This window comes from Harpia harpyja, chromosome 14, assembly GCF_026419915.1.
Source record: "Harpia harpyja isolate bHarHar1 chromosome 14, bHarHar1 primary haplotype, whole genome shotgun sequence".
Lineage (NCBI taxonomy): Eukaryota > Metazoa > Chordata > Aves > Accipitriformes > Accipitridae > Harpia > Harpia harpyja.
In genome coordinates, this window is record NC_068953.1 from 25,067,219 (window position 1) to 25,089,842 (window position 22,624).

Consider the following 22,624-nt stretch of genomic DNA (forward strand, 5'->3'; position numbering starts at 1 on the left):
ACCTCCTCATTCAGCTCCTGCTGGGGCTGGATGTTCGGTACTGACCCCAGTGTATGTGGCCGTCTTTACATGTCGGTGGAAGTATCAGATGCTCTGGGTCCAACAAAGTGCTTCACGTGGAGACCAAGCAGGGGTGCCTTCCACTGCGCAGTTGTAGGCAGTTCTGCAGAGACAGATTTTGATTTCTCTGTCGCTGTGGTAACCTAGCCAGATCCATAAAATACAGGTTTGAGGCAGTTAAAAATTCATCATGAAATTGTAAATGCAGCGTTGCCAAAAGCTGTAGGTTTAAATCAGCTTTTAACTTAGGATAGTTTAAAGCCACAGTACATAACGTCGGTGTGTCTGTCTGTTAACGGAATAGCTCTTGTTTTGCCTTGGTCAGTGAACAGCATTTTCCCAAAAGACTGTAGAGGGCAGTGGTGGTTCCACTTGTGGAGGGATTAATTGATTTTTTGTTGTTGTTGGTTTGGTTTGGTTGGTTTGGGGTTTTTTTTCTTTCTTTTTTTCTTTTTTTTTTTAAAAGATACTCCTTTGGAGCTTCAAACAGCCAACTTTCCAAACTTGCTTTTGATGCGGAAGGATAACGAAACATTAGGTTCAAATGTTCACTTAGTTCCTTGCAAAAAAAGAAAAGAAAACTTACTCTCAGTTTCACTTGGGTGTAGTCATCCAAGAGAAACTTCCTGGAGAAATGAAGCATTTAACGTTTAGCATTTGTGCTAGGTTCGGCTGAAAAGAAGAGTTCCCTCATTTGACCACATCTTCCTGTGTAGTTGGGACTGTTTGATTTCCAAAAAGAAATAATTATTGTGGTCAACTTTTATTTAACATAGACATAGAGCAGCATTTGAATGAAATAATCTGTCGTGTTGATAGATAAAACTATATAAAAGTCTTTGTATATCTAGAAGAAAGGTATTTTTCTGACCTTTATGGAAATTTTGATGTTTCATTTTTGTATTCCCGAAGTCTGATGCTGCGCTGCATGCATTTATGAATCCTACAGTTGTCCTGAGTCTCAAGACTTTTGTCTCAGAGTGAGCTGGCACAGGTCACTGCTGGAGGCAGCCTGTCAGATGAATCAGCCCATGCTTGTGGGAGACATGCTTTCTGTTTCGCATTCTCATGGGCCAAAATACTAAAGAGATCAACTATTCTGATAAAATTCCAGTCTACAGTAGTGATGCTAAAGACTTACTTTCTCATGATCCCAGTGCTATCTGTGGACTATCTGATCCCTCAAGGCCAGTGTAAGACAGACCCTTTCACAGGGGTGACTGAAACTGTAGGCTAAAAAGGGGGAGATTTTGAGAGTTTCTGAAAGAGGATTTTAGAACAGCAGCCCCAGGGCTTTTATTACTCCCTTTTTGTCCAAACCAGACACAGGAAGCACGTGCGCCTGTATTGCATAAAAATAGCTTGGTAGGGATGCAGTAATATTGTTTCTCTCCCACCATAGAGACTTAAGTTTAAAGTTCAGATCCTTTTTTGGTTACTCTGATGCCTGGAAAAGGAACAGGTGACTTCAGTGTTCATATAGAGATTAATTTGGCTGAAATGACTCCAATGCCGAAGGAACTTTCACAGAATCTTCCCTTTTCCTCGAAATACATTTACTGAAGTAAATTTGAATTAACTATCAAAACCTTCAGATTCGCTGAACCATTCCTTGTTCAAGCCAAGGGGCTTTCCCAGTTTCATATGGAACCTGTGGGTGAGCCAGGTGTTCCTGCAGTACAGGCAGTCCTCTGTTGACCCTGACAATACTTTACTCACTATGTTGGGTATCCTGCAGAGCCAGGAAATTTCTTTTTCATCTACTCCTTGAAGCTGTGAAACTGAAATTGACACCAAGAATAGTTCTGGTTTTGGTTTCAAATTCAGAAGGCAGTTTGAGTTTTGTCCAAACCGGTAGTAAGCTCTTGTTCTGTATCATCTTTACAAAAATGATCCAGCAATTGGGTGACTGAAGGGACCTGCATGTGTTGACTGTTCAGTCAAAAGGGCTGGTTAGATGGCAAGGTCTGAAGCAACCACAACAGCTCAGCTCTCCCTGGTCGGCTGGTCCATGAATTGCTGCACAGTTTCTTTCAGGCTGCAAGCATCATTTGAACTACTTATACAGTAGCAGCAAACAGCAGCAGAAGATGCTAACCTGGCTTCACATTTCAGTCTTAATGAAGTGCAGCATAGCTTGCACAAGTTCTGTGAAGATACACTTAAGTATTTGGGTTTTACAGGAAATGGATTTGGGAGTTTGTTCCCAAAGTTCAGTGCTGTTAACACAATGTGGTATTTATATTGTACTGCAGCTTAACGAGTATTAGAGATGAAAGATAGAGAAGGGCGAAGGAGCACTAAGTTAGAAGTGCCTACAAAACAAATAACTAGTAAGTATGCTGTTTTGTTTGGCTCATTTGTATGTATATGGCTGAATCAAGAAAACATACTTTATACAGAACAGAAGAGACCTAATGTGCTGTTTATTGACACACGCACCAAGTTGTTGGTAATAAAAACAAATGAAACAGTGTAATTAGCTTTCACGTTAACAACAGGATTTAATGGGTGTTTATTGTCCACAGGGTGGTATTTAGAAAAACTTCCCCATAGATTTGCTATGATTAAATTACCTCCTATAGTTCTGTTGGAAAAGAATGCATTTTAAGCTTGCGAACAAAGAATTTCTTTGCATTCCAGAGGTAATTCTTAGGAATTTTCTGTTGGCTAAAATAATGTGGAAAATCCATGGCTCTCTCATGACCTGGAGGACTGACTTATTTTGCATGTTACCCGTAGCACAAAAGTGATTCTGTGTACTATGTGTTTTTGCCCCATAAAGCTAGCAGAAGGCTTTTGGCCATCTACTCTACTCTTCTGTTTGTTGCAGGTCACAGATTTCTTTCCAATTTGCCATGCAGCCTAGTAGCCAGTGTCTGAGCAAAGTGTCTTCTGGAAAAGCATCACAGGATAGAAAATCTGTTACTGATTTCAGTAGCTTGTTTGAGTGGTCCCTCACATTCCCATCAGTTTGTGCCTAATTTGTCATTTGACTTTGTCTGCAAGTTTGTCTCTCAGTACCTTGATATTCGGATCTATCTAGTTCAAAATTTAAAAGAAGATTGGGATAAAAATCTAAAATTCAAGCCTGTGGCGAAAAACGTATCCTAATTATCCAGAGTTTCAAATTCATGATCTTGCTATTTTGCAAAATCTCTTCTATTACCGCCCGTCACATTATAGTGTCTTTCTGGGGGAAAACCCACGTAGTGTATAATTCCTGTCCATTAGGTGGTTTTTCCTTCAGAAGGAGGCCAGAAGCATACAGAAACTGTGACCACTGTCAAGTATCATTTGCAAGTATCAAGCTTACTTTCTTGTCAGTCCCAATTTATCCTAATCTCTGAGCTTTAGCATAATTTGTGGGTGTTTATATTTTCTTTGCTAACTGAGCAAAGAGCCTTACAGAGACAGTATGCTACCTGCACATCCTCTTGCTAATCTTGCTAATTGTGATCAAGTGATGGAAAGCAAACATTTAGATAATTTTGCAGCTGCTGAGGTTTTTTGTCATTACATGGGTGGTCTTCTTTGAGATGCTGCAATGCCAGCAAGCTCCCAGCTTCACCCTAGAGACTGGTTCGGTGCCCTTCATGGTATTGGCCCATGCCAGAGCAAGAGACTGTGCCTTCTCCATGGCAGTGATGCTTCTTCAGACAAGGGCCACGGCAGAACCTTTCCTTTTTACAGGGAAATCTCAAGTTGTTGTGCCTGCGTATCAGCTGGCCTATTGGCTGCAAGCTGCTTTCAACACCGAGTTGTGAAGTGAAGGTGATGCTGTGGCCGTGCTCTTCAGGGCTGTTTCTTGTTCAGGCTGCAGCCTGGATGCAGCTCAAACCCAGCGCTGTGCTGGCAAGATCATGTGGCTCTCGTGCTCTGCCGTCCCAGCTCAGTGTTGGGACAAAGCTGGGTTTGTTTGCAAACAATCTCGCAAACCTATGCTCAGACAAGTGAGGTTCCTAATGACCCAGTGTGGGGATGGTATAAGTCCAAACAAGAAAGCAGAAGTTCACATTTTAATGGTAAAATTCTGGTCTTAATGCATCAGTAGCACTTTTGCCTTTCATTTCAAAAGGATTGGGTTTTATTTCTGATAAACTGTACTGCACAGTGCCTTTTTGTGTAAAAGTTGTTTTGTTGCAGTAGCTTCAAAATTTCCGATAGCAACAATTAAAGTAACTGTCTCTGATTTTTTTTTTTTTTTTAAATTAGGAGCTTTGAATTTGTGTCCTTTCAGAATTTAAAAAAGCAAGTGAAGAAATGGATTCAGAAGATCACTGTGCTAGATATATTACAACTCTATAAAAGATCTGTACATTTTTATAAATGGCAATATTTGCACATGTAGAATGTGAATATGCCTGACTTACCACCACTTGCATGCTGTCCCTACAGGTCACCTGTCAGTTAATTCTCATGAGTTCCAGTGATTTTATCTGTTGATACTGGCTAATTGTCATAGCTAAGTAACAGAGCCTGACACTAAACACAAATCAAGTGTATTTCAAGGATCTGCAGAGTTTTCAACACTAAAATTCTTCATTCTGGCGTACGGCCCCTGATATTTATTAGCTCTGGCAGTTTCTTTTGAAGTATTTTTCTATTGCTGCTGCACATTTAATTTTTCCTAAATTTATATAATTGGATTAAGGCTATTACTTCCAGTGATTTTTATCTCATTTAAACAACGGATATTTTTTGTTCAGTTCTGATTAGCATGAAAAGGACACTTGTGTTTTCTGTAGCATTCGTCAACACAGATTTATTTTCTGTAATGTCTTGATTTTATATAGTAGCACAAGCACTTTCTTTCTGGACATTCACTGCCTTAAAAGCTTTCAAAAATTGAATAGAATCTGGACTTGGATTCTGAGGAGAGTAGAACCAAAGCAAGTTAAATGGGTTTTATTAGAAAGAAGGATTTATGTGCAGTTCTTTCTAGCTCAGCAGGTTGTTCCATTTGGTCTGACATGATTCAGACAGAGCTTTGATCACTTTTTCTTATTGACTGGCATAATTCTGCATTAATGTTACTGGAGGTTTCCTGTTTACTTCAGTAGGGTCAGTGAAGGGGTCTGGTATATTCATCATTAATATGAGGAAGACATTCTTGGTGTCTTAGTAGTGAATCCTGAAATCGTTTATAAAGAGGTTGTATTCCATCTTCCATTACTTACCCACCTACATTTCTGTGCTATTACAGCAGGACTCTTCATGTGCCCTGTTACATTCCTGTGGTGCAAGCTTTCTCAACAAGCAAGCTATAAAAACACATGAATCTTACAGGAAAGGATTTACTAAATCATCTGAGAGACATTTCACTCAGAGTATAAAATAGGAGACCACGTCTCTTCCTTTTTGTATCTTAATTGGTTTTTGTAATGAAGTCATTTTGTCTCCTTTGCAGACAACTTCAGCAGCAGCAAGCAGAACTTGAAGTACATCAAAGAGATGGGCTGTCATCCTATGACTTATCTCAGGTGAAATTTCTCAAGTTTTTATTTTTGTGCCTCTGATCTTTTAAAACGTAAAGCAACGGCAGATTTCAGCAAAATTAAAAATACATTGTGACTGTCCCGGAATTCCTTTTCGTCAGATATGATGGAGGGAATTACCTTCCTCTGTGTATCTCAACAGGTGCCTGTTCCAAGTATACCAGCTAATGTTCATGAGGGTGGAAAGTCTGTGGAAAAGCCTGATGCTATCTTCTCCCAGGAGAGAGATCCTAGATTTGCTGAGATGTTTGCTGGAATAACTGCTTGTAAGTGAATGTCTCCGATGTTTAATTTTTAATACTGTGTTAAGCTTGGTTACATCATGTGGAGCACAGCTTCAAGAGAAGGAAGAGAAACTACAATGTGGCAGAGAAATTTCCAAGCAATGTCAGTCTTCAGGACGTTTCCTAGAATTTGCCTTTAGTTGCTATTTCCTCCAAAGATGATGAAGAGTAAATTCAAGGAGGGAAGGACAGCTTTCGTGTCACCACCAGAGCTACTTATTTTTGATTCTCTTTTCATTTCACCAGGGCACCTTAAGCAGTGTTCATAGATACTAAACATACTGAGCAGAACTTGCTGTTTCTGTGTATATATTTTCTTTCTGGAACAGCAGGTGTGAGTTCATATCTCTAAATAGATGTGAATTAAGAAAGTTACCATGTAGTCTTAAGATAGGCCTGCAGTTTTTTATCAAATTACCAGCTTTTGCATTGATGCTTTCAGAGGCATATGCTGCCTTGAAGTGTAATAATATACCTGTTTTCTGGTCACTTGAGGCATCTCCAGTCACGTTACCTGTCAGTGAGTCCTTGCTCTTTTTCCCACAACTTCTGAACTTGTTGGCAAGTTCTTACAAGAGTGATAGGAGTCTCAGAAATAGTATGTTCTTCTATGTTTCGTGAAAACTACTGTGAGAACAGAGTCCTTGCTGAGTACCGTTACCAAAGGATTTCCAAGCCCTGTTCTAAGAGGTAGCAGCCAATTTGTCAGTCGGACAGACATAGCTGACTCAAACTAGCCCCAGCCTATGCTGCCTGTTGCCCTAACAGACAGAAGTCATTGAGAAGACTGGCAGCTGAAGGGGTGACCCGAAATGTATCTGTAGGAAACCAGGCTCATTAATTCCACTGCTGGTGGAAGAATTCATTAATTGTTTATTGTTCTTAACTGTCCTCACTGAAAAAGAGAAGTTTTTACATTTGTTTTAAATAAATCAACGTGCAAGTGTCACGCAGTGTGTGAAGGAAACGACCCACAGAGTTTGACTCCCGGGGTGCTGGGAGATGACCTCACTGTATTCGTTACTTATGTCTGGCTTGGCCTTTTCAAATGGAGAAGGCATTGTAACTGCAGGATAGACTTGATATTCTGTCCTCCTGTTGCTAGGACTTCTCTGTTTTTTCTGTTCATCCTTGTCTGTCTACTCTAACAGTGAAGTCAACAGCTGAGGCCATAAAAGGGGTCCATTAGAAGGTAGCAAGACTCCAACCCTAAACACCAGAATGTGTTTTTCCAAGCAAGAACATCTTGCTTTTTGGCTGCCTTATTGGCTCTTTTTCAGGCAGCTCTCAACTATTTGTGGGGAGGGGTTAGGGTTAAGGGTCTAGCAAGCTGTGAGGTAGCTGGGAGGTTATGTTCTTGGAAATGCCATTTCTCTTTTCATTCTTATCAATTTACAAGCTATGCTTTTTTTGGGACATTCACCCTGTCTGAATTTCTCATGGGAGCTGTGATCAAGGTCTTCTCTGAATGATAAAAAGAGATGGTTCACAGTTAGAGTTAAGATACGCTGTCCAAAGCCAATATTGACAAACCTGCATGCTGCCTGCAAGACATTTGCATTATGTTGATACCCAGTCTCATTCTCTGCTACATTCTGTAAAAATACAGGTTTGACATAGGGAGATTGTTGCCGTAATTGCATGCGGTGGCCACACATAATTAAAAAAAAAAAGTGGGGAGAGGAAGCCTGGCTTCACCGATTCATGCGAGTGCCTTGAAGCGTGGGATGATGCGGTTCTTACAGAGATTTTTGTTCTACAGGCAGAAACACTGGTCCTGCTGGGAGAGGGGCATATCAATGACCAGTACAGTGATGGGGTTTAGAGAGAAACAGGTCTAAGGATACAGGTAAAACACCGAAACAAAATAGATTTTCAGTGCTGTACCAAAGGTGAGAGCAGAGAAGTAGTGCGTAAAGTCCTGAGTGGGAATACAGCTGGGAGAGATGTGGGCCAGATTCAGAGGCTAAAGAGCATTCAATGTAACTCGGGAAAGAGATTTAAAAGTCAATTTAGCTGTTTGCGGTTAGTTTAGCTGTCCCCTTTGTCTTGGCCTCATCCTGCGGCACAGACCCTGGTAGCTGCCATGGTAACTCTGCTCCACTTGAGGAATTCCAGTTCATTTAGGGCACTCTCAATTTTGGTGGCGGGTTGTTCTCAAATATCTAAAGTACCTGCAGGATTTTGGCTCAGTCTCTTCCAACCCTGAGAGTTTGGTATCCCTGTGAAGTGTGGCCTTAGAAAATGGGACATTTCATGCAAGAATGTCATTACTGCAAAAAAAGGCAAAATCATCTGTCCTTCTTCTCAAAGATATCCCAACCCATTCTCAATTCTTCCTGCTGTATATGCAACCTCTTCTAGACCTTGTCACCATTTCTTCTTGGTTTTTTTTATGTGAGGGTGTAGTTTTGCAGCCCAGACTCGGTGTCTGTGCTGGGCAATATGTAGCCAGTGAGGAATTTCTACAAAGTTCTACATTACAGAGGAAAAGCAATGACAGCATGCATCAGTGGCATGCGCACTCCTCTGAGGCTTCTGTGAGGTAATTTGAGGTGATTTTTTCTTTGGGAAGGCAAGCTTAGATTCTTGTTAGGAACATAACATAAGAAGAACTTAGCTAATGGAGAAGAGCTTGTGTGTGTTGGAGGCCTTTGGTGAGCCACACTCACAAGGTCTCTAAAAGCTAGGGAAGACTAAAAAATACTTCTATTACTTGTGAGTTGAGTAGGCCTTTTGTCCAGGAGAGCATCCTGTGAAACGAATGGGAATCTGAAGAGAGCAAAGGGGAAAATGAGGAGGCAGACTTGATTTCTAGGCCTGTCAGAGGTGTGTAGTAAGAGGTGACTGCAGAGCCATCAGCGAGTTGCGCAGTGTTTTGTGCTTGGAGGTAGTAAGGGAAGACGGGGAAAGTGAATAAATGGTGGTGGAGCAGACCTTTAAATTATTTTAAGAAAAGTGGTAGTAATGCAGTTTCCCTGGGCTTTGGAATAATCCAGTGCCAGAAAATTAACTTAAGGGACCAAATGGCACTGTTCACCCAATCTTGTTTCATTCAATTAAAGACTGATCCCCAGTTGCGACATTAAGAGTAGACTATAAAAGTTAATGGCATCTCCATGTGTGTTATTCACTACGCTAGTCTGTCTACACCCCGCTGGGATGCTTGCATCCCATTTCATGGCTCCCTCAAGCCACGTATACGATAGCAAAATCCGTAAGAGACTGGTGGTTTGCCTTGCCACAGCTCAGGTGCGCAAGTGTTGCAGACACTCAGAAGCAAAGTGCCTCCAGCCACCCGTAAGACTGAAATGCAGGTAGGGGCCGTAGGATCGCCCAGGTTTGCAGGTAGTCACCCCGAGATCCGCAGGCATGCCACCAGGCTGCCTGGGAGAGTCAGGTACTCCTCTCCGGCTGTCCTGGAGGGAAGCAGGGTGTCAGCTGGTTAGGACAGGGGCTCTTTGACACCATTCCTTGGGACCTTTAACTCAGCGGGGTGTGGGCCCTCAGCTGCTACTTCAGTGCAAAGAGGCTGCAATAACAGCAGCAGCCCTGGAGGGTTTCTTCTGGAGCCAGAAATGTACCCTCTCCTGAGGCCATTCCCGGGTGGGCCACAGAGCTGCATGTGCATTAGACCTTCTTCAGCCCAGGCTTGTTTGATGTGACATTCCTCCATTTCCCCGGGCAGACTCTCCCATCTTTCTTCCGGAAAACCTTTGTTCCCCTTTCCAGTCTGTAGCTGGGACTCGCACACTCATCGCTCCCGGCCTCGGCCAGAGCCGCTATCTGTCTCGCGTTCCCTCTCCTGCCTGCGTGGTTGGGAGCAGCTTCCAGTGGGCACAGAGATCTGGGCTGTGTGGCTGGAGGGCACGTACCAGTGTTATGTTCCATGCAAACAATAGCATTAATGAGGTACATCCTGGGAAGAGGGTATAAGTAGACACAAACCAGCTGTGCCTCTAGTTTCATACTGAATTGTCATTCTTAACATCTTCCACAGGGCTTCTTCATAAAGCTTTAAGAAGGAAAGAAAAATCCCCGCTGCGTATATACATTGCAGTTCTCATTAAATAATTTTGCCTTCATTTTCTCATCCCCTAAATTTTTCTCTTTCTGTGATTTGTTTTTCTTTTATAGCAGATAAAAAAATGATGGCCTCGGCATCCACAGCAGGAAACCAGCAGCTTTACTCACAGGGAAGCCCATTTCAGCCAGGACATTCGGGAAAGACTTTCAGGTATTGTAGTGCAGTTCCTGAATGTGTCAGCTTCTGTCTGATAGTGGGAGACTCTTCCCCTTTGATCTAGTTGAAACAAAACTGACCTAAGATGCAAGGGCTTTCTTTACATGAATGAACTTTGCTTTGTGTACACTTCACTCCTATGGGATGCCTCAGCACTTAGGCTAGGCTTACAAGATGAGATGATTTGGATATCTCTGTTAAAAATAGTGGCTGGTAAGTGGGTGCTTGTTGCTGTGATGATGTAATTGGAAAAAAAGCTAAGCAGCAGCAACAAATCATGAAAGAAAATAAATGTGAGAGGTGATGGGGCAGGCTCAGAGATCTGAGGAACGTTCAACCAAGCTAGGAAGGTGCAAAGATTTGTTTTGCGCTTACAGCTGTCAGTACTTCTGCAGGCTGCCTTGAAGGGCATCAGCATGGACGCCTCATTAAAGGGAACAGAGGGATGCTTCATCCATAGTCCCTGGTGAAGGCTGGGACATGGGCATGAGTAGTTTTCTAAGGCGGCTTCCAGATAAACATAAGGTGGTGGTCTGGCATTTTCTGAGGCATTGTTGAGTTATTCCAAGTACGTGTCATTGCCTGCCAGCTGGCAATACTGATCTGGCTAGTCTGAAGATTAAAAGTTTGTCTTCATTTCCAGTCGCTTTTTGAGAGCGTGGTAACAGTGATTATATTTACCTTAGTGCCTTACATATCACCGTTTTGGGACTGTCATACTGGAGTTTCATTCTCCTGTTTTAGACCAACCAAGGTTGTGAAAGTGAAGGAACAGCCATTCAGAGGCTGTCAGTTTCAGGAATTAGAAAACATCTGCAAATGATAATTTTATTTAAACCAATGTGTTCTTAAAGTTATAATTGCTAATAATCTCAGTGGGGAGAAATAAAATCCCTGTGCATGTGTTTTGTCAAATTAAAACCAAGAATAACTTGCGCAGGGTTGGGGGGGGGGGAAGATGACAGTAAATTAAAGTGTCTTTTAATTGGATATTGTATATTACTGGATGGTTGACTTGCCATCTTGGGATTTGGCGTGTGTTTTGTTCGTTTCCTTTGTTAATTCCTGATGTTTAACTATAGCTTTTTTCCTACTGCTGTTCTATTACATCAAGTAATGACACAACTGCCAGCATTTCCACCCTCGATGAACTGTCTTCCCTGAATACTCTCCAGGCTGGTCCGTTCAGTTACTGAGCCTGGGCAGCCTTTAGGCACTATTTTGCAGACTCCTGGTTTCAAAGTATATATTCCAGATGCAGTCCAAGCCTCTTAGACGATGGGACTTGCCAGTCCAGCTGGGAAGGTCGACACCTTCTGGTGTCGACACCTGACAGTAGGGCCAGTCCTCCCCAGCAGCTGTTGTGTGCTTCTGAGTTCGGCCAGATTTAGATGGACTTTCTGGTCTACATTTCCCTCTTTGGAGACTCTGTGGTGGTAAAAAATAAAAATAAAATTAAAAAAAAATAGAAAACAAACTCTACAAAGCATTTCTAAACACACACTTTGCTTTTAGGCAGCTTAAGAAAGACAGCATAACAACTCCCATATTCAAATGCCTGCCACGTTTTGCTTACCACTCTGGGAGGGATTTTGTCAGTCTTCTCGGAGGATTCAGAGTCCTGTATCCTCTCTGCTCAGCATTGTTTACTTCTTTTCCCAATCTGCTCTCTTCTTTCTCTGTGAAATGATTGTGAAAATAGACAATAGGGGAGGGATTGGAGAAAAGAGCAAGCCGTTTCAGTTGATGCACAAAAGCATTTTTGTATGTTGTGTCTTCATTTATATTCATTTATATATTTATATATGACATGTAAAAAAATAAATATATATTTTTATATATAAAAATATATAAAAGCACATTCACAATTTGTGGTTGTATAGATTCAGTTGTTCAAGACTTCCATGAGAATAAAATGGTAAAGTGGAGCAGTCCTTCATAAAAATTTCCTCCTAGTTAGGAATTTCTGGGAAATTTCTGTGTAGTAAAATTCAGTAATTAGGAAACAGCTAACATATAAACAAGCTCCTTTGGAAATACCTTTTTTTTTTTTTTTTTTTTTAATTCTAAAGCCTTTACATTAGTTTAAGTTTTTGTCTTGATTATTCTTTTGCCTGGGTGCATAACTGCATGCTCTTTTTTAGCATCAGTTGGTGAAAATAGGGATTAAAAGCTCAAATTTTTAATATATAACACACACTTCTTAATTTTGCAGGCAGGAAACAAATAAAGAAGTACTTATAAGTATCATCTTTTTGTGCATCTTCATTTAGGGTGGCATTTAAGCAAATGCTTAAATACAGTTGACTTTAAGCACAAATTTAAAATTAAGTACCTGCTTGAATACTCTTCGCAAGCAGGTTTTTTAATGCATTAAATACTAAACTAATATGGAGCTAAGTGTTTATGCAGCATTTGTTAGACTGATTTTATTCTTGCAAGCCGTTTCAAAGAGATTCTAGAAGTCTAATTCAAAATAATTTTGCCCTCTGTGTCTATTTGAACTGACATTTTGGAATGCCAATATGTTTCATAGTTTTGTGGTAGTTTTAAGTCAATTTTATTAAGACAGATTGAACAAATAGTTTTAATGTGATTATCAAAATTTCCGTATCTGGAATACTATTTGTGCATTGAGAATATATCCTACAAATGAGGCACTGTTTCTGTTCCTTTAGTTCATCTGTGGTACATGTGCCTGGTGTGAACGACATCCAGTCGTCTTCATCAACAGGCCAGAATCTGACACAGATATCTCGCCAGCTAAATCAGAGTCAGGTTGCCTGGACAGGAAATCGCCCACCATTTCCAGGACAGGTATTGATTAAAGGTGTTTTATTTTCGTGGTCATTAAAGTTTTGCAATCTCTGTGCTTTTTACAAAAGAAATAGTGAACACTATTTACAACGTGATTAAATGTACTTTGTCGTTATCATTTGTGGTTGGAGAGAAATCAGTTCCCCCACTTCTGTTCCTTGGCAGGTTATAACAACTTGAGACAGCTGCCCTATGCGTAACTGCATTTAGTTTGTAATAGTGTTCATAATAGTGGCAGTCGCTACGCTGACATAAATCCCAGTGGAAGGTCTCAGTCCTGCGCTTATTTTCATGTGTGCACTGAACAAAATAAAGGAGGACAGCTGTTATGCTTTAGTGTTAAGCCTGTGCATTAAATCTTTCTTGGGCCAAGAGCTTGCACCCAGCAATGTTACCCACAATTAGCAGAGTTATCAGAAAAGGGCACATACAAATGCAGGCACGAATTCAGAGCAGAGGCTACTTAGCCCATTGCCCCTCCATTAGCACTGCCCAGTGTAGCTCACACTTTGTCATGCGCTGAAGGAAACAGCACATCTCTCCGTGAAATGCCCTGCGCTTGACAAAGTTGGCCCAGAAATTACCTCTTGTTCTCTGTAACAAGAAAAACCTGGTTTGAAACTCTGTTAAAGACAAAGAATATGAAATAATCATGTTTGATCTATCATTAATGCTGCTTTTAATCACTCTTGACTTTCCATTGTTTGGTAGACTAGAATGGCATGTTGGGGCAGACACTAAATAATTTTTCAGTAACTGAATTATTTCCACATTAATCACGGATTTTTCTCAGCCTTCAGTGTTGCATGGTTATTCTGTCATACCTGTTTAATGAAACCCAGTTGTAACACTGACTTTTTTTTTAACAATATGGAGTGTGCTAAAATTGACTAAAAAAAATTACTAATCCCTCTTACTGTCCAATTCTGTCCAAGTCAACAGAGTTTGTATGCAAGTGTAGGGAAATTGGAATTCATTTGTCCATCATAAATAAAGTAAAATAGAGTTAAGCCTTGCAGAAGTGACACATCATGCTCTCACTGTCATTGTGGAAACCTTTAGAAATGTACGATTTCTTACCTTGGAACTGAGCTGAAGACTTAACAGCATCTTCATCATGTTATATGCCTGTTGGTATCTGTTTTCCTCCCCCAGCTCCCCTCCATTTGTCCAAGAGAATAGCTTCACTTGAATGCATTGATTGCCAATAACCGTGCACATCGTTAGAAGTATCCGGAGATATAACCACCTTTAAGTTCTCTTTGTAGAACTGGTTAGGCAGTGAGTTTTTCTTAGAACTGCTGGATTTGTTCATGGTGTGGGAAATGGTTTATAAGCAGATTCTATTTGTAGCATTATACGTTGCTGTAGCACATGACTTTGGATGAGACACTCCACCTCCCTTAGTCTCAGCGTACATGTTGTACATGTCTCAAAGCAGTCTGCAGTGTTTAATCATTTTTATAACATTCTTGGAGATCCTGTGACGAAGCCATTATGTAGATGAAAATGACAGCAAGTTGTTTTTTAATATCCTTGAATTAACTCAGCTGCCTAGTTAAAGGAAAGTTAGACTATTTCTTCCCTCCTCCCAGGGCTGGTGATTCACACTCCCTCCCAAGCCTTCTACAAGGCAAAATAACTTTTCTGCGTGTACTTAGGCAGTGAGAGAAAGCAGCTCATTAGCTTTGAAACTTCTTTGGCCATTTTCCCCCAAGCAGTGGAAACTCTGGTCATCTGAGAACTGCGTATATTCTGCAAGACATTTGGATAACCGTGATTTTACTGTGGCACTGCAAAATCAAAACACCTGGCAAATAAAGGTGAATTCTTTATACCTGTTCATTTTGAGATTAATCCTTGTAATAGAGGTGAAGGAAATGATGTTTTTCCAAATAGCTCTGATATTGAGTACATGCGAGCTAATCGGCAGGAGAGCTGTAAATGTTGGTTTATAGTCTGTTGTGTTCCTTATGCAGCAATAAGTTGGCTTTGACGGAAATGAAATATGGCTGAGACAGGAATAACGTGCCTGTTTGCATCTGCAGAGTTTATTTAGCCTTTACTTTACATTGTTAAAAAGGTGACTCTGCTGTGCTGTTCCTCAACAATAAAACTCATTCCTTCTTTTACCCCTTATTCCTCAGCAAATTCCATCTCAGTCTGGCAAGGCTCAGTCATCGCCCTTTGGGATTGGAACAAGTCACACCTACCCAGCCGATCCGTCGTCATACAGTCCCCTTTCCAGCCCAGCCACCTCTTCTCCAAGTGGGAATGCCTACTCCAGCTTAGCAAACCGAAGTGCAGGGTTTGGTAAGTTTTAAATGATGTAACACAGAAATGCGCATCAAAATGAAATTCTCCAGCATTAACTTCATTAAAAATCTTCCAAACTGTTCTTTTGGTGGGTCGATGGGGAAGTCCGGTTGTGAAAGGGTTTTGTTTTCTCCTGTTGAGCATAGTGGACAGAGATGACCTGTTCCCTCCATGCTGCATCTCTTCCACATCCAACACACTTCAGAATATTGTGGCACTTTATGGTATGAGAGAACTTCCCGACCCCCCCCACCCCCAGTAAGTGGTGTCATGAAAGATTCAGAAGTTGCTTACATCACTAGTACATATCCTCCCAAATTGTGGTCAGCAGGTTCAATTTCTTTTTACTTCTCAGGAGAACACTTAAACGACACAAATTTATATTCTTTTCATTTTTCAACTTCCCTGACTGCATGGCAGTGTCCTCGTGCCCAGAGATGGCTTGTTGGAGTTTGGCTGGAGACAGGATTTTTTTGTATCCCCCACTGCTCCTAACCTAATCAGAGTAGGTGCCATGTTTTGCAATAGTTTTCTTTTCCTATTACATGCTAATTCTGTGGCTTTCAGACCATGACCCAATGGGTGACGCCTTGGTAAGTTTTCTGCACTCCTCCAGCAGAATAATATTCAGCAGTGAAAAAATTATGGATCCATCAGTGATAAACACACATGGAGTCCATGAAAAATGTTGCTGGCTGATAATAATGTGCCATTCTAAAAAGCACAGGTAGCAGTGTGCTAATGTGTGTTGTTTTTCTCTGGTGCCCTGAGAATAAAATTGGTGCAGATCTGTTGCAGGTTAGCCTCACGGAGTGCAGACCTGTGCTGCGTTGCCTAGAAAAAGTGTATTGAAATGGAGCTCTTCCCACAGAGCTTATTCATGCCTTCATTTCCATTTCCACCAGGCTTTGTACATTTGTTTATGAGAGCGCCTTGCATTTCAGGCCTAAGCTACTTGGCAAGAACCCTTTCACCTAATGAGAAACATTTCCTGACCTACATCAGTTTGGATACTATTAATAACACAGGCTTCACAGAGACAAATGTCTTGAACCTCCGGCTGGCAGTAACCGTTTTGCTGAAAAGAAGCATCATTTGCCTCACTGAGTTAATTTCAGTGTATTGTTCTGAGAAAAAAAAAAAAAAAAAAAAAAACCAACAGAACTTGCAGCTTTCTTTTAAAGGGTAACTTAGATGAATTTTGTTTTGGCCCATAAAATGGCTGCAGGGTTTCTGAGTCAGCTGAATTATTGGTTGTGGTAATGTTAGTAAGGCAAGAGCTGTAATTATCCACTTCAGATGTGATAGAAATACGTCACTACAGCCTGTTTACTTTCCTGTAAAATGTTCACTTTATCTGTTTTGCATGGTTTAGCTGGTAGCCAAAAGGATTGGATTAAGCATGTGTTTCTGTATTTTCTGAAGCCATGACTGTGAGTAGTGACTGATTTGACAGGATCAAGTCTGGTTATTGGAGACCTGACATAACATGCATGTAGAAGTTTGGCACAGGAATTTTGGCACCCTCGGCAGAGGGCACTGATAATCGGGGAGAACCAGATCTACCCAGCTTGGCGCTCTGCAGTGAGGGGAAAATAGACAAAAATTGTAGGAGTAGTTATATAGAAAAAAAGGAAAAAAAAAAAAGAAAAAGGAGAAAATGCTGGAGGAAAAGCATAAGCCTGGTGGCAAGCTTTCTAAAATGCTAATTCTTAGAAGGAGACATTGTAAATAATTGAAGGAAAATTATCCAAAAATTTTAAACATTTGGGGCCAGTCTGTAGAAGTACAGGGTAAAATGAGTCCAGCTTAAGTGTGACCTGTGACCGTACTCATGAAAAGTGTATGTGTGACCACATCAATGTGTGTGGCATCATGTTTTTTTCTGGTAGACTATTTAGAAGAAATCCATCTCCCTGAAATCATCATTTTAAATGTATTTACCATAAAGCCTTGCTGTTGCCATTACTCTCTGTGAAATTTAAATGGCCTCAGAATTCTAAGAAACCATCACCTTTTGAACAGGATAATAATTTGCTACAAGCTGCTTGTTAAATAAATCATTTTGCAGCGGTAATATTGGAGGACAAGGTAGTCCCTCAAATAACACTCTGCATTTAATACAGCAAGACTGTTGTCTGTTGATCTTATTGTTTTTACATCTGCTTACATGCTGCTTAGATCAGTAGGTAACTGTGCACCCACTGCTCTGCAAGAATTAGTCTTTTAAAGAGAAAGAGTGTTCAGATGATGCAGTTTGGTTTTTAAGTAAAATGGCAAATATTCCCTGTTAGTGATTAAAAACCAGTTGGGGAACACTGAAAAATTGTCTTTCAGTGCCTGGTTTATGGTGTCACTGGGCATTTTGCTGTAAGCAATTCACCTGCCATGTCGGTGCAGCCACGGCAATGAGCTTTGCTCTCGGGTTGTCCCCCACCCTGCAATCAGGACTGAAACTCCTTTCAGCTTCCATCCCGCAGGGACAGGGTGTCACTCAGGGTCTTTTTTCTAAGTCTCATTTGCAAACATGGGCATTGATGGATGAAGCCTCAAAAGCAGGCAGGCACTTTGAAGGAGCTGTTCTCTGACTTCTGCCCTTTCTCCCCCTGGCCAGCTGAAGGTGGCCAGAGCAGCGGCCAGTTCCAGGGGAGACCTTCCGAAGTCTGGTCCCAGTGGCAGAGCCAACATCACAACCAGCAAAGCGGCGACCAGCATTCACACCCACAGCCCAGTCAGACGGAGGTGTTCCAGGTGAGGGGAGTTCAGCGAGCCCAAAGTCCCTCTGACAACTTCTCACTGCTGAGTTGAAGAACTGTTGCCCTCCATGACTGGGGTGCTAGCAGGGCTTGGAGCAATTACTTCCAGCTGTGTGTTGCTGTGGGTTTGCACTGCTATTAACTGGCATTAGCTACAACTGAGATGGTTTTGTTTTCTGCCAAAGAACAGCATCTTTGCTGATTTAAAGTACTGTTTTCCCTTCTCTTTGCACCCTGTACTTAGGGCTTATGTGTTCTGCAGGGAAGCCATGAGATAATCCCAGATAGAGTGTCTGTTTTATCCTGGTGCTGGCCTCTAAATCCCAGTCAAATCCAATTAGACATCAGTGTAATTCTCTCTGATAGTTCAAGCAAGAAAGGAGTCTGGTACCCCATAGAAGACAGTGGCAAATAATTTTTTAAGGTTAAACCCAGTCAGATTATTAGATAGCTGGTAAACAATCCTCTTCAACTACCTGATTTTGTAATATTAAGTATTATTTTGGGCCTTCACTGCAGATGGAGTGGGACTTTTTAAGTTAACTAATAAGGTCTCTGTCCTTGTATAACTTGTTTTCAGATTAGATCAAGAAGACAGTTTGCAACAACACAATGCAGATAAATGCAGAAAAGACAGTTCAAGCCCCAAGCAAGGTTTAGAAGTGGGGCACCTCGTTATCTTTTAGAAAGAAAATTCACCTGCAAGACCGGGCTCATGTTCAGTTGCTTGCAGGAATGCTGCAGAAGAGACATTAGCCTGAAAATATTCCTGTGTGAACGAACCTTTGCTTCATACAGGAACAAATAACATCACTACATCTGGAATAACTACCTGTCTGCATGCTCTTACCCCATGGCCCAGGCAAGATTAATCTGTTGCATCTCTCTCTGTAAGCAAAGTTTAATCGCTTTGCACGTACTTTAACCCAAAAGCATATTCAGGGTAATTCCGGTGGAGCCAATGGCAGCGTGATTTGATGGCCTACAGAGACACGGGGTTCCAAGCAGCATCCTGCTTGTGTCTCAGGCCAGCGCTGTGTCCCAGCAAATGTCCTCTGAAATTTGCGGGAAAGAGGGCCAAGGGAGAAAGGGAGAACTGGGCTCACCTGAAGAGCTCTTGGAGATGACTGTGCATTTAGAGGGAGTTAGGATAATAGCTGGATGTGATGAGAAACTTAGATGAGCTCAGTTCAAAGGCCTCCAAGAAGTTGCTTGGACTGTTTGTGCCTGAAGCCAGCCCTGGGTTAGCTGGACATAAGGAGAGAGGCAGACTTGAGAAGAGAGCTACCCTGCTGGGTCTGTACCTGAGGAGACCTTGCCTCAGAGGCCCCAGCAGCAGAAATGCCTTCAAAGAGGTGGCAATTTAAACAGGCGGGGGCAGCTACAACTTCCCCTTGGCTGGGGAGGAATGTGGGAAAACATAAAATAACTGCGAGTTTTGGTAAGAAAATGAAGGTTGACCCTGGCAGCTGAGAAGCTGCCAGTTGTGTTCACAGCCTCTTTCACCACCATCAACAGGGATGCTACAGAGACCTCAGATGGATTTTAATCTTCTTTATTTTGGGGTAAATTCTCAGTACGCAGCAGCTCTCAGTAGTTATTCCTTCACAGAGCAGATCCTGTGAGCTTTCTTATGTGCTCTTTAGGTTTTGCTTTATTGTAAGGATAATGAGCCATCCCTGGCAAAACTTGGCTTTGCAGTAAGAGCTTATTATTGGAAGGACTGACAGGAAAAGCAAGCGTAAACTCTGGTTTTCTCAGCAAGGGATATCTTTTCCCTGTGGCTTCGGTCTCCGGCTGAGAGGAAAGGTTGAGTATTTTTTGAAACCTCCTGCAGGGACCTCACTTGGCTCAAGACACATGGGAGCAATTACCATGAAATCCCATTTCTCCTGAGAAGTTCCTGCTATTTCCTCTGCCTTTGTACGTGCATGAAGGCTGCTTGGGCATCTTGTTAGCTGGGGTGATGTCCAGTCTTTAGCGTTCCTCAGAGGACGAAGAGCAGTAATACGTTCACTTACAAAGTGCTAGTGAGGACGTGACACCCTCCCCAAACCCACGCTGATAGAGCAAGTGCTCCTTTCTGTTGGGTGCAGGTGTGTGTTGTTGAATACTTCCCATATAGCGAAACCAGAGAGTTTGCTTCTTTCCATGTGTAGCTACCCATTCCAAGGGGAGCTGTTTCAGCCTGGGAGGAGTATGGGGCAGCTCAAAGGTGCCTTATTCAGGGGAGCAATCCAAAACTTCTGCCCTGCTCAAGTCCCACCTCCTGTTCAGAAACACTCCAGCAAAACATAAGTAGCACATAAGCCTTAGCCCAGCCCCCTGCATAGGTCTGGTTTTCACCTTATTTATCTAACCTTTGGCCTTTTCTGGGTTTACACTGAAAAGATGAACAGGAAACAGTTTGTGTCTGGATAACGTGTTAGCAAGTGACACTTCACTTTGATTTTTCCTTATCGTGCAGGACATGCTGCCAATGCCGGGGGATCCAACGCAGGGTACTGGCAATTACAACATTGAAGATTTTGCTGACCTTGGCATGTTTCCACCATTTTCTGAGTAGCTTGCGAAGCAGAAATGGAAGTTCTTCTCCAAGGCCGTTTCAGTGTAAATTTGGCTCTGCTTTTTCTGTGTTGCATTTCTGTAGAAGCTACTAAACCAGAAGACACATTTCTCATGTTTCAGATAGTGGTGTAGGGCTTGCTCTCTCCTCCTTGGGGTGCGTCAGTGCCAACAGAGGAGCTCCAGCACTTGCTAGTGTTCATTGACAGCTCCCTTTTTTTTTTTTTTTTTTTTTTTTATTTTATTGTCATCTACCTCAGAGATGAAAAACTTTGCTTGATTTAAAAAAAAAAAATCTCTGAGTCTTAAATATTTGAATGTGAATGATACCTAATACTTCCTTTGAATGGTAATTTTTAAATAGATAACGAAGTAACAAAGACTAACAGAGAAAAGGTAAGGTAATGTCTTGTTACAGTGCCTACCGCTCAATTTCGATGCCTTGCTTTAAGCTTAAGTTTCTGGAAGCAGACACAATATTCTGTTTTCTTTGATTCTTGTAGTTTTTAGGTCACTTTAAATGTGAGATTAAGCAACATAACGTAGGCCTCTCTCACCAGAAGATTCAGCTCCGCCTTTTCTAACTTAAACTTGAATGTGTGTACATTTTGGTACTTTATGTATATCTTGTGCTGTATGAAGTGATTTCCTGTACTGGTTTCTTTTGCCTTTACAAAGGGTCCATTCTGGAGTGTACTGAAAAGGTTGACAATGTATGTGGAGGATTTAGATATCGTGGGAGTCTCCATCACTTCACACAGGTGTTCTTACTTTTAATTCAGGTGGTTCTCTATTCAGAACAAACATTTACTTACATAAGCTATTAGTCTGTTTTTGCACTGAATTGAGGCCTATAACTCTATACATTTCTCACTGGCTGCTTTAATTTCTATTGTTCTTGCTTTCCCAAAAATATGCCTCGTAAAAAAAGACTGTAAACACATCAAGATTGCATTTTCTATATTAGCTGCATTTCCTTTCTGTGAAGTACTTTTTTATACTGTGAAACCTTACATTTTAACAGTGCAACGTGGTGGCCTGTTACTAGGAAATCATTCAAGCTCATTTGCTGCAAGCAGTGAGATGGTTTTGTAGTGTATAATTTTTTTAGAGTGAGTTGGTAATAGATATCAATTGGACTATTGTCCACTGCGTACACAGTGATAACTTGAATTTTTGCTTGGATTCCCAAGCAATCACTTCTCTTAAACCCTGTTAACCCTATTCTGTTAAATATGGGATTTTCAGCTTACCAAGTATGTTGAGGACTCTTGACTATTCTGAATGCTATATGCTCTTCCGCAGAGGTAAGTTAATCGCCTCATCCTCTTGGGCGAGTCACCTACCATATGTCTTCACCAGAAATTTTTATTCAGCATTTCATATGCATGTCGAGTTACAGAGGTTGGGTTGTAAGGGTAGCATTTTTATCCAGATCATTTTTTCTGGGATGGGAGGAGGAGGAGTCGCTCACGAAGGTCGAGGAGCCCAGAGTTCCCGCCTGTAGGTTGTTCATAACGTTCAAGGTTGGACGGTGGTAGCCAGCCTTTGCAGAGGAGGAAGGGGACAGCTTCCCTCAGCCTTTGCGTATTCAGGGGCCATCACGGAAACAGCAACCCCAGGGCATAGCCCCCATTTAGAAGATCTCAATGTCTGCAGCAATTCTTAGACCTCACAGCACTAAGGCCTGCTTAGCTCCTCTCCAACTCTGGGGTGCCGTGCACATCACTGCAGTGCATCTTGTCAGGATAATATCTTGAAAAGCAGGCAGGCCCCCATCTGGCAGCCTGCTCTGGCCACACAGGCTTTATGCTGACAAGCAATGCAGGTGGCTGGGCTGCAGCGAGCATGACCCAGGGACGCGGCTTTAACTCTGAGCTGTATGGTGGTGTTCCTGTCTGACTTTGCTTTCCCGGCCTTCTCCGAGAACAGCATGTAGTTTTCAGTATCCAGGAAGAGTCCTTCCTACTGTTTCTCTCACTAAATCTGGGACCAATCTCTTACCCTATGTGCAAGTGGAGCTAGGAACTCCTTTTTTTTAGGAACTTTTTTTATATCTCTAGATGCAGTACTGGAGAGGCCTCA

The 22,624-nt window shown here is 41.8% G+C and overlaps 1 protein-coding gene across 4 annotated transcripts in view; it reads left to right on the forward strand.

The window, feature by feature from the left end:
• The window catches only part of ARNT2 (aryl hydrocarbon receptor nuclear translocator 2), a 105,598-nt gene extending 83,374 nt beyond the window's left edge, over nt 1-22,224 (forward strand). For 3 of the 4 annotated variants that reach the window (XM_052806976.1, XM_052806977.1, XM_052806978.1), the window contains 7 exons: nt 5,471-5,543; nt 5,701-5,824; nt 9,980-10,079; nt 12,764-12,902; nt 15,050-15,215; nt 17,833-17,969; nt 20,442-22,224. In XM_052806976.1, coding sequence (XP_052662936.1) covers nt 5,471-5,543; nt 5,701-5,824; nt 9,980-10,079; nt 12,764-12,902; nt 15,050-15,215; nt 17,833-17,969; nt 20,442-20,540 — 838 coding nt within the window. In that variant the 3' untranslated portion in view covers nt 20,541-22,224. Of the gene's footprint in view, nt 1-5,470; nt 5,544-5,700; nt 5,829-9,979; nt 10,080-12,763; nt 12,903-15,049; nt 15,216-17,832; nt 17,970-20,441 lie in introns of those variants that run through there. The other variant, XM_052806980.1, reaches the window with a different exon arrangement.
• The last annotated feature ends 400 nt before the right edge of the window (nt 22,225-22,624 follow it).